Source organism: Ovis canadensis, chromosome 4 (assembly GCF_042477335.2).
Source record: "Ovis canadensis isolate MfBH-ARS-UI-01 breed Bighorn chromosome 4, ARS-UI_OviCan_v2, whole genome shotgun sequence".
NCBI lineage: Eukaryota > Metazoa > Chordata > Mammalia > Artiodactyla > Bovidae > Ovis > Ovis canadensis.
In genome coordinates, this window is record NC_091248.1 from 104121252 (window position 1) to 104137386 (window position 16135).

The 16135-nt window shown below is 35.3% G+C and overlaps 1 protein-coding gene across 14 annotated transcripts in view; it reads right to left on the reverse strand.

Moving 5' to 3' along the window:
* POT1 (protection of telomeres 1) overlaps window positions 1-16135 on the reverse strand; it is a 96108-nt gene that overhangs the window by 59497 nt on the left and 20476 nt on the right. For 10 of the 14 annotated variants that reach the window (XM_069588298.1, XM_069588301.1, XM_069588299.1 and 7 more), the window contains 3 exons: window positions 15208-15321; window positions 12313-12360; window positions 9324-9438 (listed from right to left, as the gene is read on the reverse strand). In XM_069588298.1, the coding sequence (XP_069444399.1) occupies window positions 9324-9438; window positions 12313-12360; window positions 15208-15321 (277 nt within the window). Of the gene's footprint in view, window positions 1-6550; window positions 6720-9323; window positions 9439-12312; window positions 12361-14667; window positions 14700-15207; window positions 15322-16135 lie in introns of those variants that run through there. The other 4 variants (XM_069588309.1, XM_069588311.1, XM_069588310.1 and 1 more) reach the window with 2 other exon arrangements.

Below are 16135 nucleotides of genomic sequence, written 5' to 3' on the forward strand. Positions count from 1 at the left end.
TATCTAGATGAAAGAAGCCAGAAGCAAAGTGACGCTCTCTAAATGAAATGTACATAAAGGCATAAAAATATTAGTTTGGTGCAAAAGTAACCACGGTTTTGCTTTATCGAATTTTGCTATTTGATTGGAATACATTCTTAAATAAATATGGTTATATTATCCATCATTTTAACGCACATTTCTCCCTTTATGTTTTTTGCTGTCTTACTATTGTTGTTGTTCAGTTGCTAAGTCACATCCAGCTCTTTCCAACCCCATGGACTACAGCACGTCAGGCTTCCTTGTCCCTCACCATCTCCCAGAGTTTGCTCAAATTCATGTCCATCGAGTCAGTGATGCTTCTAACTCTCTCATCCTCTGTCGCCCCCTTTTCTTCCTGCCCTCAATCTTTCCCAGCATCAGGGTCTTTTCCAATGAGTCAGCTCTTCTCATCAGATAGTCAAAGTATTGGAGCTTCAGCTTCAGCATCAGTCCTTCCAATGAGTATTCAGGGTTGCTTTCATGTAGGACTGACTGGTTTGACTTATTACTTGCTGCTTATTGCATATTTATTTTAGACTATGGAAATGATGCTAGACAAAAAGCAAATTTGAGTAATTTTCTTATTCAAGTTCAAATGGGCTGTAAAGCAGTGGCGACAACTTGCAACAACAACAACACACGTGACCTAGGAACTGCTAACGAACATACAGTGCAGTGGTGGTTCAAGAAGTTTTGCAAAGGGGACAAAAGCCTCGAAGATGAGGAGCACAGTGGCATAAAAAACTGATGTAGAGACGGTAGTAAATACTCTGCCTAATGATTACAAATTGGGCAACATCTGAATAGTCCTCTTTTTTGAGGAGACCTGTTGCAGATCATACACTGGGAGAAGAGAATTCCCCCCTGGCTCTCTGTTAGCTGTTCTTCCACAGATCCTTATATGGAGGTACAGATAATATACATGACTTACATACATCATATTTAATAGATGATTTTGAAACAAGGCAGTTACCAACAAAAAGTGAGATCAATTCCAGGCAATACATCCAGTTTTAAAAAATATAAAATAATTTTAAAGAAAAAAATCTTTTTGCAGATCTTCTATGGGTAAGACTCTCCAAATAAACTAATTATGACTCCACAAGCACCATAAACATCTATATTTCAAAAACTATCAGCACAAAACTAAAATGCTGGGGAAATCATCTATAACATATATGATGAAAAAGAGTACGAAGCTGCTAGAAATCACTGAAAAAGGACAACCAAACTGAAAAATATGGAAGAGAATATATTTTTATTTTCTTAATTGATGTATGTGAAGTAGGGAGGGAAAAGTAATATACTGAAGTAGAAGAAAATCTTAAAAATGCAGATAGAAATCAAAGTTTTTTGTAACTTACAAGTAATTTTTGTGAGCCCAATATTAATAGAATCTATTAGGCCAGTGAAATAATATAATGAAGTATTGCATTGATAGCCACTTAAAATACGAGTGTGAGTTGTGTCCGATTCTTTGTGACCCCATGGACTGTAGCCCACCAGACTCCTCTGTCCATGGAATTCTCCAGGCAAGAATATGGGGTGGGTTGCCATTTCCTTCTCCAGGGGATCTTTCTGACCCAAGGATCAAACCTGGGTCTGTTGCACTGCAGGCAGATTCTTCACCATCTGAGCTATAGGGAAGTCCACTTAAAATATATTTGTAATAATTCTGAATAACCTTGCAAAGACCAACTGTCAATGATTGATACATGACAGTTTTAGCATATAAAGATGTTGACTGTATATATAACCAATACAATCTGAACAAGCCAGTTTTACCACATATGAAAAACATAAATACAAATTTTTTTAAAATTTTATTCAAGAATATAAACAAGCAGTGTATCACACAGTGTATCATAGGTCCTTAATAATGATCCCTAAAAAAGCCTGCTACAAGAGCATAAAAGTATGCATCAATATACTGCTGACATTCTATTGCTTCAAATTATATTTAAGTTGACTGCTTCAGCCCTAGTACACATGTTTATTATAAAACTGACAACTGTTGTTGCTATTTTCAAAGTCTCGAATGTTACCTCTTCTTCCTCTTCTATCAAAATCCAATATCCTTTAAAGTTCAGCTCAACGGGCTACATCTCCTAGAAACTTTTCTCTATTAGCATTAATCTCTGCATTCCCACTCTAAAAGCACCTTGTTTATTCCTTTAGTCACAGCATAATACAACTGTGCCTCGTATTAACTAGCTGATTACCTTTGGATCTCTCTCACTTATAAACTCTCTGAGAGTTATTTTATCTATGGACAACAATGTATTACTTTCCATCTTTAGAAAACAACTAACTATAGTATAATGCTACACAGGCTAGCAAAGACATTTTCTAATTGAATGAATAAAAGAATGTAACACAAGTTTCTTGAAAGAATGAGAAAACACTTATATTATTCACTGAAATAATTAAAACTATAAACTCATGAAACATAGTAAGTGGGCTAATAATTTTTTAGAGGAAAAGGTTCTGAGAGACATATTCCTAGGATATGGACAGGAAAGAGGGGATGCCACAAACCTCAAAGAAGTCATCTTGAATATAACAAAGCAATCCATACAAAGGTTCAGTGACAGAATAAGAAAGATCTTTCTTCACCGTCACTCTCTAAGTGGAAACCTAAATATTTCCTACTGGCCTGGACAGAATAGCCTGAAAACAGTGAAGAGAGGCTTAGCTCTCCTTTCTAAATCCTTAAAGAGATAAGTGATGACTAGCCGTGCTCTGGCTGCCCTCCCGTCATGAAAGTAAGACAGCCAAGCAATTGAGAAGTCTCAACTCACTCAACTAGACATAATGCTTTAGCTCGAGAGAAATGGAAAACTCCATACCTGCCCACAACCTTCACCTCATTTATAAGGTAAATCCACCATTCAGCTTTAAAATACACATTCAAAAAGTTTAGTATGCTTCACAATGATGATTCTGTTCATTTTTAACAATAAAATGGACAACTAGAATTTTACAAATTGGGGAAAGACTAAAACCAAAGTGAAATCATGAATAATTATAATTATTGTACTGTAATGATTATCTGTCTAAACTGTAATTTTAATTTCTTGAGGGTGGAAAACAATTACATAAATCTTTGAATGTCTCATGTCTAATACAACACCTGGCACATAGAAAGTTGTCAATGTTTGTTGAATAAATGCAAATGAGTGAACTGAAAAAAAAATCCCTATATATTTATTTTGTTTTAAATGCCATACATTAAACCAATACATATTCTGTAGCTTTGACATTAACTGAATATTCAGATAAGTGAGTCTAAACGTATCACAGATCAGGAGTTTCCAATGTGAAGCTCAAAGGAAGCAGGGAATGAATCTTTGATATTGTATGTTGAAGTCTTTACACATGCATATGTATTTTTCTAGAGCAAGTTCTACATAGCTGTCATCATTCTTTCATAAAGGCTGAAGACTACAAAACAATCAAAACGTCTAAAGATGCATTATCAATTGTAAAAAATTAAAAATATAATTAAATATTACACACAATTTATGTAACACCAGATGTTTTAATCTTTGATGAATCAGAAAAGCTCCTGGATTTACATGGAGTACCAAGAGTCATGAATCATTCAGTATTTAATAAATGCTTTTTCAATCATTTAAATGTAGAAAATGTGGGAATTTATTATTATACTTTGTGAAATTAAAAGATACTAGCTACATCATCATTAATAGGCAACCAATATTACTCATGCAAAACAAAAATATTCAAACAATTATGCCACATGACATTAGTGCATAAATGGTTAAGACATTTTTGTAAGTGAAAATAGCATTTTTACAAAACCAAAACTAGTAATCCAGAGTTAGCTAGAACATTTAACAAAACAGGAAAAGATAAAGTCCTGGGGCTCTATATCCTAGCACTCTAACCTAAAAACTAAAAGTAAGTAAAATAGATAGGAGCTCTCAGAAATCCAATGTTGTAGACACAAGTTAGTAATTTGATTATACTGCTCAGGAAGGAGCTGCAACAGGTGTCCTTTTTCTAAGAAACTGAATAGAATACGTCCCCTTCTAGAATCACAGCAACATCCAAAACTGGTCAGTTGAACCAAGCAGTTTTTTTCTGATATTGAGAATTTTTGATGGAAGGTGAGGTATGAAAATAATTTCACAACATAAAGCATTCCTGAGGAAAGCTTGTAAGCCACAGGTGATGGGCCATACTACATGGCACAAAAAGGCTGAGACCTCTAGGGCCTCAGAGGTGGAGAGAGAATGGAAAAAGGAGAGGTAAACAATAAAAACAGATGATACGAATACTCTGACTATTCTCTCCCTTCCTCTGGACTCAGATATTAGGAAGAATAAGCACAAACAAGAGTTGCCCCTACTCATCCCATTTGCTCTGTGAGCAGGGATTATATTAACCAAGCAAGCATCACTATACACTGTTAACAGGTCTGGATGGAAATGATTAATGGCCTGCCTCTATGCACTTTACTCAGTAAGAACAGACAATAAGAACAGAGTAAAGGTGTCTCAAGTTTAAAGTAAGTATTAAGCTATTTCTTAAAATCTGAGACAAAGTTAAAAATAAATTCCTTTATATGTGTTATATAAAAAAATATGCCCAATGTTATCTGTATAAGATGAAACACTGCATACCTAGCTCTCTATATCCAGCTCTGTAAAGTGAAAGTAACTGTAATGCTTTCACAGGAGGTAACTGCTATAAATCTCAAAATCCCAAGAAGGTGACAATAACCTTGTCTTCCTACATGAAAGAGGCCATATTAAGTACCCCAATGAGTGATTATCAAAATAAATTTTGATGATACAATGATCTTTCAATACATGGTGTTCTCATTATCCCTGAGATATTCTTGGTTTTCATGACATCTTATCACAAATGAGTAAGAGACTGAGTATCTGTAGTGCTTTTAACACAGGATTGATGAGACCTCTGGAAGAATAAAAGCTGCAACTGCCCTGAGACTGAATACAAAGCTTAGGAAATAAAGCATGTGCAATGGTTTATTTGCACAAGATGGCAATGTGCTACAGGTCAGGTGTAATCATTATCACAGAGGAGGGAAGTCTTCAAGAAAAGTTCCAGCCAAGTAGTAAGGATGCAAAATTGCACCAAATTGCCTCTACTGCACTGAACTGAACATTTATAAAATGAATTTTAATGAAAAATTCTAGCTGATGATATGTAAGAGAGTTTTTTTCCACCTACCTAAGTTTGAGTTGCATAAAGGTAACTGTCCTCCACATAACTATTTTGTACATTAAGATGTAATATTTAGGTTGGGGCTATGTATTTGTGAAATAAGGTTGCTTTATATCATAAAACAGGCACAGCTGTGGGTTATTCCTGTACATTTATTCTAGTACTTCTCAGGGGTAATACCAATGAAGTTGATCCTTTCCTAAACACAAAAATCAGAGCTTTCTGTCTGACTCTCCTGCAGCATGTTGAAGGATGAACTCTATCAAACAGAAATAAAAATGTAAGTATAACAAAAATGAAAAGACAGATAGTTTGCAAATGCTACTATCTTGCTATTATCTTGCTTGTAAAGATATCTCCCTACATCTTCAGACATATTTTAGAGTTTCAATGAATATTTTCAGAAAAAATTGATGACATTCATTTTAAATTAGTATCTCAGAAGAAACAGAGAAATGTAGGGACTGGATATCTGAGAAACATATAAGATGCATAGAATAAACATATTATTATATAGTTTCCTAGTGCTTTCACTATATACACATGAATTAATAACACTGTCAGAAGAAAATGATTATGCTATATAAAATTAGTGTTGAGTCATCATAGCTATTTTAAAAACAGCTATCTATTTTCTAATTTCAAGTTATTTTTTAACATAATATACTTGCTGATTAATTTACTATAAACTTTTAATGAAAAGCATTTGCAACACACGAAGTGCAAATGGTATATCTTCTACCAAGTTAGAGGAACATTATTACCAATATGTCACTTATTGCTAAATTTGGCAGGCCAATGAAAGCCAGCGGGTAACACACACCATTGGAAGAGGATCACAGTAACAGAATTCTCAGAATGAGCAATGTAAAATTCAGGGGGGGAAACTGAATGAGAAGAAACTACTAAAGAGAAAGTATGCATGTGTATTTTGAATGGTATGATGGGGTATGGAATGTAGACTTTGCAAAAAGGTAAAGTTGAATGAAAATATTTGAGAAATTAAAACAAAAATTTCTCTGCTTCAACCTTAGGGTTTAATTTTTTCCCCTCCTCCTAAAACAACAGAAATCAGGGTTTTCAATAAAACATCCCTTGGGCTCTTCAAACTTAGCTACCTTCTATTTCAAACTTCTTATCTCTAGATTTAATAGGCTTCACATAATCGTTCTCACATAAACTAAGTTGTACCTATAAATTAACAAAATATTCGGACCACATGAAAATAAAATTTTCCCCTATCCAACAAAGCAAGGAGTAAACTTAGAGGCCATTTCATAATAAAATTTACATATGTAATCTAATTAGGGCTTACCAGGTGGCTCAGTAAAGAATCTGTCTACAATGTAGGAGACATGGGTTCGATACTTGGGTCAGGAAGGTCCCCTGAAGAAGGAAATGGAAACCCACTCGAGTATTCTCGCCTAGGAAATCCCATGAACAGAGGAGCCTGGCAGGCTACAGTCCACGGAGTCACAAAAGAGTCAGATACAACTTAGTGACTGAATAACAATTTAATAAATTAAATATTAAAGAATATTAACTCACTAGGAACACCTTAGTGTTCTCAGCTTGAGCCACAGCAGTTGGCAGACACACAGTAGATAAAGAAAATGTTTCATTACCACCACCCGTTTCATATTTTTACATCTTAAAATATGGCTACATCTTAAAACTGACAGTAAAGTATAGCTTTTATTAATAATACATAAAACAATGATGAGTTTTACAAACCGTTGTTTAAAATTAGACTCAACAGAGTAATAAATGTGAAATTTAATGCTGAACTGAATTAAACCGAGATGAAAGTGCTATGTCTGTTAAATACATTAACTCTCAGAAAACTGAAATTCAGGCTTTTTGAACACATAATTTTACGTTAGTCTGTTTAAAAGTTTGCACTTTTATATAGAATAGGTTCAGTTCAGTTCAGTTGTTCAGTCGTGTCTGATTCTTTGCAACCCCATGAACCATAGCACGCCAGGCCTCCCTGTCCATCACCAACTTCTGGAGTCCACTCAAACCCATGTCCATTGAGTCGGTGATGCCATCCAACCATCTCATCCTCTGTCATCCCCTTCTCCTCCTGCCCTCAATCTTTCCCAGCATCACAGTCTTTTCAAATGAGTCAGCTCTTCACATCAAGTGGCCAAATTATTGGAGTTTCAGCTTCAAGATCAGTCCTTCCAATGAACACCCAGGACTGATCTCCTTTAGGATGGACTGGTTGGATCACCTTGCAGTTCAAGGGACTCTCAAGAGTCTTCTCCAACACCACAGTTCAAAAGCATCAATTCTTTGGCACTCAGTTTTCTGTATAGTCCAACTCTCACATCCATACATGACTACTGGAAAAACCATAGCCTTGACTAGATGGACCTTTGTGGACAAAGAAATGTCTCTGCTTTTTAATATGCTTTCTAGGTTGCTCATAACTTTCCTTCCAAGGAGTAAGCGTCTTTTAATACCATGGCTGCAATCACCATCTGCAGTGATTTTGGAGCCCAAAAATATAAAATCAGCCACTGTTTACACTGTTTCCCCATCTATTTCCCATGAAGTGATGGGACCAGATGCCATGATCTTCGTTTTCTGAATGTTGAGCTTTAAGCCATCTTTTTCACTCTCATCTTTCACTTTCATCAAGAGGTTCTTTACTACTTCTTCACTTTCTGAAATAAGGGTGGTGTCATCTGCATATCTGAGGTTACTGATATTTCTCCAGGCAATCTTGATTCCAGCTTGTGCTTCTTCCAGCCCAGCATTTCTCATGACGTACTCTGCATAGAAGTTAAATAAGCAGGGTGACAATATACAGCCTTGACGTACTCCTTCTCCTATTTGGAACCAGTCTGTTGTTCCATGTCCAGTTTTAACTGTTGCTTCCTGACCTGCATACAGGTTTCTCAAGAGGCAGGTCAGGTGGTCTGGTAGTCCCATCTCTTTCAGAATTTTCCAGTTTATTGTGATCCACACAGTCAAAGGCTTTGGCATAGTCAATAAAGCAGAAATAGATGTTTTTCTGGCACTCTCTTGCTTTTTCGATGATCCATCGGATGTTGGCAATTTGATCTCTGGTTCCTCTGCCTTTTCTAAAATCAGCTTGAACATCTGGAAGTTCATGGTTCACATATTGCTGAAGCCTGGCTTGGAGAATTTTGAGCATTACTTTACTAGCGTGTGAGATGAATGCAATTGTGCGGTAGTTTGGGCACTCTTTGGCATTGCCTTTCTTTGGGACTGGAATGAAAACTGACCTTTTCCAGTCCTGCGGCCATTGCTGAGAATAGGTTATATCTTTTCAATTAGCTCTAAAAACAACCCAAGTCTTTTGAATAGGGTGTTTAACCCTTTTACATTTAAAGAACTTACTCTTGCCATTTTGCTAATTCTTTTCTGACTTGTAGCTCTTTTGATCCCTGTTTCCTCTTCTGATCTTCCTTTGTATTTCATTGGTTTTTTTTTTTTTTTTCTCATTACATAAGGTCTGATTCCTTTCCCATTTTCTTTTGAGTATCATCCATAGATATTTTCTTTTTGGTTAACACAAAACTTATGCAAGACATTTTACAGTTAAAATTGTCTCAAGCTAATAAAAAATAAACTATCACACACAAAAATGCTACACTTTTACTCTTCCCTACACATACTCTATGTCACTGATGTTACAGCATTACATCGTTACCCTTTTATACTGTGCACCCACTAACATGTATTTACAGGTGGTTCTTTTATATATATTTGTTATTTAACTTCTATACCAGAATTAAAATGATTTACAAATCATCATTACAGTATTACAGTATTCTGTAATTGGCTATATATTTACCTCTTCTATCGTATTCTATTCTTTTGTATATACTTTCATATGCTGTCACGTTACTGTTTAGCATCCTTTTAATTTCTTTATACTTTAGAACCTAAAGACAACACTTATTTTATAAATAAAACTGGCCAAAAAATCTGCATAAGTATTGTTTGACAATGACAAATCAGAATTGAGCCTGCAAGACTTAAGAGTACCGAAGGGGCTGTGTTGAAACCAATAAAGCAGATCCAGTCCATTAAAATCTTCACCCAATACCTACCAGTTCCTCTGCTTAAGTACGGAGGTTTAAAGAACTTCACAACACCATAGACATTCACAATCATGCCACCTTTAAGTTGATTCAGGGGTGTATATACATAATGTGTGGCTGGAGCCTAAAGAAAGACAGTGAACATATCAATATTATTAAGTATTTATTTAGATTTTAGAATCATGTTATGATCAATTTGTAAGTTAGTAAATTGATCTGCATCTATTTCTTTGTGTCTAAAAAGAGATGCACAGCTTATAAAGATTACTGTATAAACTGTATAAACTAGCTTTTCTTATAAATAGCTTTAATTATTAATGTTGCAATCTATATACAACTTAAAAAAAAAAAGCAGTTTAAGAGATTTTAGTTCTAGTTTTTAACCTTAACTAGAATCACTTCAAAACTTATGGCATATATTTGTTTTTCTTATACTGCTACGAAGATTTTACTAAGGCCTAAATAAATGCAGATTTGAATACAAATGATATAAAGACATTAAAATGGTAATAGAAGAAGAAAATATAAGAAATAACTGTACATAAGTTTGGAAATAAAAGGGGAAGTGATTTACAGGTGTTAGGTAAACCATTTCTTAAAATCAGCAGTAAAACAATAACCCAGGAGATGTCCCTGGGATGGAAGAAGGCTTTGCCAATAGCTCTCCTCCACATCTGTACTGCACCTAAGAAACAGGTTGGTCTTAGTCCTTATGAGAGGCTATATGGGAGACCTTTTGTTTATGTCAGTGACTTCTTCCAAGATTCAGAGGCTCAGACCTTCCAGTCTTATTATACCATGGCCATTGTGAAATTCCAACAAGATATACACCTGTGGGGTGTCAACTAGGGCCCAAAAGATTTTAAACAGCTACCATTATATGCTCTAGGGACTTAAGTCCTGATTAAAGTCTGAAAAGATGGGTCCCAAAGGCTTAACTCCAGCCCACATGGAAGGGCCCCTACCCTGTAATACTTTCTACCCTCGCAGGAGTCAAGGTACTCAGACATGACTCCTGGATTCACTCATGAGTCAAGCCATGGGAAAAAACAGAAAAGGACACTCAGTATACCTGTGAGCCCCTGGGAGGTCTTAGATACCTATTCAGGACTACAGATGAGTGTCATTCCAATGAATACACCAAAATTGTTTCTGGGGATAAGATTTCTCAGGACAGTTCTAAAGAGCAAACACAGCTTGGCAGGGGCTGTACTCCAAAACAGACATGAGATAGATCTCCTGATCCCTGAACAAGGAGGGACTTGAGTCATCTTGAATGAGATGTGTTGTTTCTGGGTAAATACCTCCAAGTAAGTTAGTAAAGTAATGCTCAAAATTCTCCAAGCCAGGCTTCAGCAGTACATGAACCATGAACTTCCAGATGTTCAAGCTGGTTTTAGAAAATGCAGAGGAACCAGAGATCAAATTGCCAACATCTGATGGATCATCGAAAAAGCAAGAGAGTGCCAGAAAAACATCTATTTCTGCTTTATTGACTATGCCAAAGCCTTTGACTGTGTGGATCACAATAAACTATGGAAAATTCTGAAAGAGATGGGAATACCAGACCACCTGACCTGCCTCTTGAGAAACCTATATGCAGGTCAGGAAGCAACAGTTAAAATTGGACATGGAACAACACACTGGTTCCAAATAGGGAAAGGAGTACGTCAAGGCTGTATATTGTCACCCTGCTCATTTAACTTATATGCAGAATACATCATGAGAAATGCTGGACTGGAAGAAACACAAGCTGGAATCAAGATTGCTGGGAGAAATATCAATAACCTCAGATATGCAGATGACACCACCTTTATGGCAGAAAGTAAAGGGGAACTAAAAAGCCTCTATATGAAAGTGAAAGATGAGAGTGAAAAAGATGGCTTAAAGCTCAACATTCAGAAAACAAAGATCATGGCATCTGGTCCCATCACTTCATGGGAAACAGATGGGGAAAGAGTGGAAACAGTGTCAGACTTTATTTTTGGGGAGTCCAAAATCACTGCAGATGGTGATTGCAGCCACGAAATTAAAAGACGCTTACTCCTTGGAAAAAAAAAGTTATGACCAACCTAGATAGTATACTGAAAAGCAGAGTCTTTTTCCTAAGTTCAGAGGCTTTCCTTTTCTTCTGCCTTATTTACAGGTGCATGGATGAATCAAATATTTGAACTTGACCTATTTATAACAATTTTGAAAAATACTAATATCAGAGTTAATTGATATTTTTTAAAAAGTATATCAATCCTCTTATTGGTTATTGTTTCCCTAAATAACAAATTTAAATTATACCATTATGGTAGTATTCAGAATTTAAAGCCTATACCCTGAAGTTACTGTTAACTAGAAACAAAGTTGACAAACTCTGTCCAATAGAAAGTAAAGGTTTAAGAACAGGTAGAACATAAACTTTATATTAAACTTTATCAACATATTACCTTTGTTCTAGTTTCACTGAGCTATAAGTAGTTTACTTGAAAAAATGGGAACCTTTCCATTGCTATGAGATAACAGTATTTTTAAAAATATTGAAAAAATGATTGTAAAAGAAAAGCAAAATGTGTCACAAGTGTAAAAAACTTATTTACTGAAAATTACATAATTTATCAAATCACAGGTTAGTGTATAATAATCAGTTTTATACATAAGCTGATGAAAAGCAAAAGAAATGACTAAGATTTAGAAGTAGCAAAAATCCTAGTGTCTTCACACAATACAACTTTTTTTTCCACTTTAATTTTCTTGTGCACATAAGTTTTGCAAAATATAAGCAAATATTCCAGGTAACAGACAAACCAGATATTAATTATTACGCAAATATATAACTCAAATGTAATATCATCGTGTATTGAAAAAGCAGAGATTTATGTTTTCCCACTGTACTATTTCAAACTTTATAGCTAGCTATAAAGTTGCCTGAATACATATTTGTATGTATATATAGGTATGTGTGTGTGGGAGGGTGTGCCTTTCTAAATTAAAATGAACATCATCTTACCAAAGACATTGATTCTGTAGAACAATCTCTTACGGATTTCACATAAACCTGAAAAAAATAAAAGGATTTATTTGTATACAAACATGTCCAATGTGATTACAGACATTTAACTGTATTAAACCTACAATCTTAATTTTATAATATTAAAGTTCACTAGAATGGCTTAATAGCTTACAAATGAACAGTGACAGTTACAAAATTGTCTAAGCTAAGCTTCAGTTTAATTCATTAATTTTAATATCCTAGGACGACACTGGTCTATATAATGCCCTGTTCAGACAAACTGAACACAACAAAACAGGTAGATGTTGGCCTGCAGGCACATGGCTTGACCCAATTTTGCTTCTCTACCTGACAGCCTTGACCAAACAGGTAGTCTTCAACTGTGTGTGTGTGTATGGTTGTGTGCATGGAGTGGGGGGTGGTGGAGGGGGCGGTGAAGAGAGAGGGAGAGGATGAACACCTTCGTGTGTGTGGTGGGGGTGGGTCAGGGGGTTGGTAAAGAGAGAGGGAAAGGATGATCATAAAGAATGAAACAGGAGGAAATATCAACCAGGAGAAATATCAACAACCTCAGATATGCATATGACACCACTCTAGTGGCAGAAAGCAAAGAGAAACTAAAGAGCTGCTAGGTAAGGATGAAAGAGGAGAGTGAAAAAGCTAGCTTGAAACTCAAAATTCAAAAAACTAAGATCATGGCATCTGGTCTCATCACTTTATGGCAAATATTAGATTGGTGCAAAAGTAATTGCAGTTTTGCATTGCTGAATTTTGCTGTTTGATATTGGAATATGTTATTAAATGAATGTGGTTATGTCATACATCATTTTAATGTGCATTTTTAGCTGTGGTTTTGCTAATGACTTATTATTTGGTGTTTATTTTATATTTATTTTAGAATATAGAATAATGTTAGACAAAAAGCAAAATTCAAGACAACTTTTTTATTCGAGTTCAAAATGGGTCACAAAGCAGAGAAGACAGCTTTCAACATCAACAACAAATTTGGCCTAGGAACTGCTAACTGCTAACATACAGTGCAATATGTTAGCAGTGGTTCAAGAAGTTTTGCAAAAGAGACAAGAGCCTTGAAGATGAGGAACATAGAGGCTAGTGGTCAGAAGTTGACAACCGAGAGCAATCACAGAAGCTGATCCTCTTACAACTACACAAGAAGTTGTCAAAGAACTCAGTGTTGTTCATGCTACAGTCGTTCGGCATTTGAAGTAAACTGGAAAGGTGAAAAAGATCAATAAGGGGCGCCTCATGAGCTGAATGAAAATCAAAAAGGTCATTGTTTTGAAGTGTCATTTTCTCTTATTCGACACAATAACAATGAACCATGTTTTAATTGGATTGTGACGTGTAAGGAAAAGTAGATTTTATATGACAACCGGTGATGACCAGCTCTGTGATTGGACCAAGAAACTCCAAAGCACTTACCAAAGCCAAACTTGCACCAAAAAAAGGTCGTGGTCACTGTTTGGTGGTCTGCTACTGGTCTGATCCTCTACAGCTTTCTGAATCCCAGCAAAACCATTACAACTGAGAAGTATGCTCAGCCAATCCATGGCTGCAAAGCCTGCAGCCAGCGCTGCTCAACAGAAAGGGTCCAATTCTTCTCCACAATACCTGACTGCACCAATACTTCAAAAGTTGAACAAACTGGGCTATGAAGCTTTGCCTCATCTGCCATATCCAACTGACTACCACTTCTTCAAGCATCTCAACAACTTTTTGCAGGAAAACACTTCCACAATGAGAAGGAGGCAGAAAATGCTTTCCAAGAGTTCATCGAATCCCGATGCACAGATTTTTATGCTACAGGAATAAAGAGACTTATTTCTTATTGGCAAAAATGTGTTGATTATAATCATTCCTATTTTGATTAATAAAGATGTTTGAGTCTAGTTATAATGATTTAAAATTCATAGTCCAAAACTGCAATTACTTTTGAACCAATCTAACAGAAGGGGAAAAAGTGCAAGCAGTGACAGATCTTATTTTCTTGGGCTACAAAATCACATGGTGACTGTTGCCACAAAATTAAAAGATGCTTGCTCCTTGGAAGGAAAGCTATGACAAACCTAGATAGTGTATTAAAAAGCAGAGACATCACTTTGCCAACAGAAGTCTGTTTAGTCAAAGCTATGGTTTTACCAGCAGTCATATATGGATGTGAGAATTGGACCATAAAAAAGGTTGAGCACCAAAGAATTGATGCTTTTGAACTGTGGTGCTGGAGAAGACTGTCCAGAGTCCTTTGGATAGCAAGGATATCAAACCAGGTAATCCTAAAGGAAATCAACCCCGAATATTCATTGGAAGAATTGATACTGAAGCTGTGATCACCTGATGTGAAGAGCCAACTCACTGGAAAAGATCTTGATTCCAGGAAAGATTGAAGGCAAAAGAAGGGGGCAAACAGAGAATGAGATGGTTAGATAGCAGCAATGACTCAATGGACATGAATCTGAGCAAACTCTGGGAGACACCAGAGAAGGAAGGAGACTGGTGGGTTCCAGTCCATAGGGTCGCAGAGTTGGACAAGATTTAGCGACTGAACAACAACAGAAGGAAATCAATTTCATCGAAAAAGGGGAATCTGATTAATTCAAGGTAAAATCAAGCAGTCCATCAAAAAAGGATGACAGTACAATTGCAGAGAATAGGATCAGGTTTAAACTTATCTTTAAGGGATATTATGTTTAGAATGACGTCATTCTAAACATAAAGCTAAGAAAAGGACTTCTATTTTCTAAACTTAAAATATTTAATTACAATAATTCAGTCAGACAAAATAGTTTATCTGCAGATATACAGAAATACTTCTATTCCATTTTAGCTCATTAAAATCATAAAATGATTAGACTAAAAAAATTGCACACTTACATAAACAGTCGATTTGAAGTTCTCAGATGCTTTCAAAAATAAGCAATGTTTACCATCTCTGCTTGGAGATGAAGACGCTGACAAAACAACAAATCCAGCCACTGCAATGGTGTCCTATATAGAATAAAATAATTTAAAACCATCAGTATAACATAATTTGGAAAGCCACATAGATTTTTATTTTTATTACTATGTAAAAAAGGAAATCATTTCTGTAAAATGGAAAACAGGTTTCCCTAAACTTGCTTTATGTTTTCTGACTCTAAGATTTAGAATACCATCTCCTACAAAAATGAGTATCAGTAATGTAGGCATAGACAAGTACAATGCCTCTCTGAATGGACCAGGAAAACACTAAATCACATAGAGATTTTTATTTATCAAATAGAGCAACAAAAATGAACATTTATCTCACTTTATGTGCATAAATACACATGAATAAACACAATGAAGAGATAGTGATGAGCCAACAATATTAAGCATGGATATTAAATGAAACTAAATCTCAAGAGTGACTAAATGGAGAAACATGTCATTAGTGCAAAAACTCCATATTGTTATAAAACTAACCTGTATAAAGATGTAAGGTAAAAGACATTAATAAGAAATTTCCATTTCTATACTAATAAGAACAAAGATACTTTCTTTCCACTCAGGTTTATAATAGTAATAAGTCAATCTCGATTTATTCCTGCCTCTCTCATTTTTTAGTTAAATCTCCCTGTTTTATTTCCCAAATAGTGGAACATCCATATTCAATGAATTTTGTCTTGCTCTATTATAAAAATATATGTATATATTTTTTACCTTACTCTTCTAATTTTAACACCAAAACCTTAAGATATATAGAAATCATATATAGAAATCCTTGAGTGTTAGGCAGTTTCCTTCAATAATTTTAATCTCTACCAAAAAAAAGTCTTCTGCA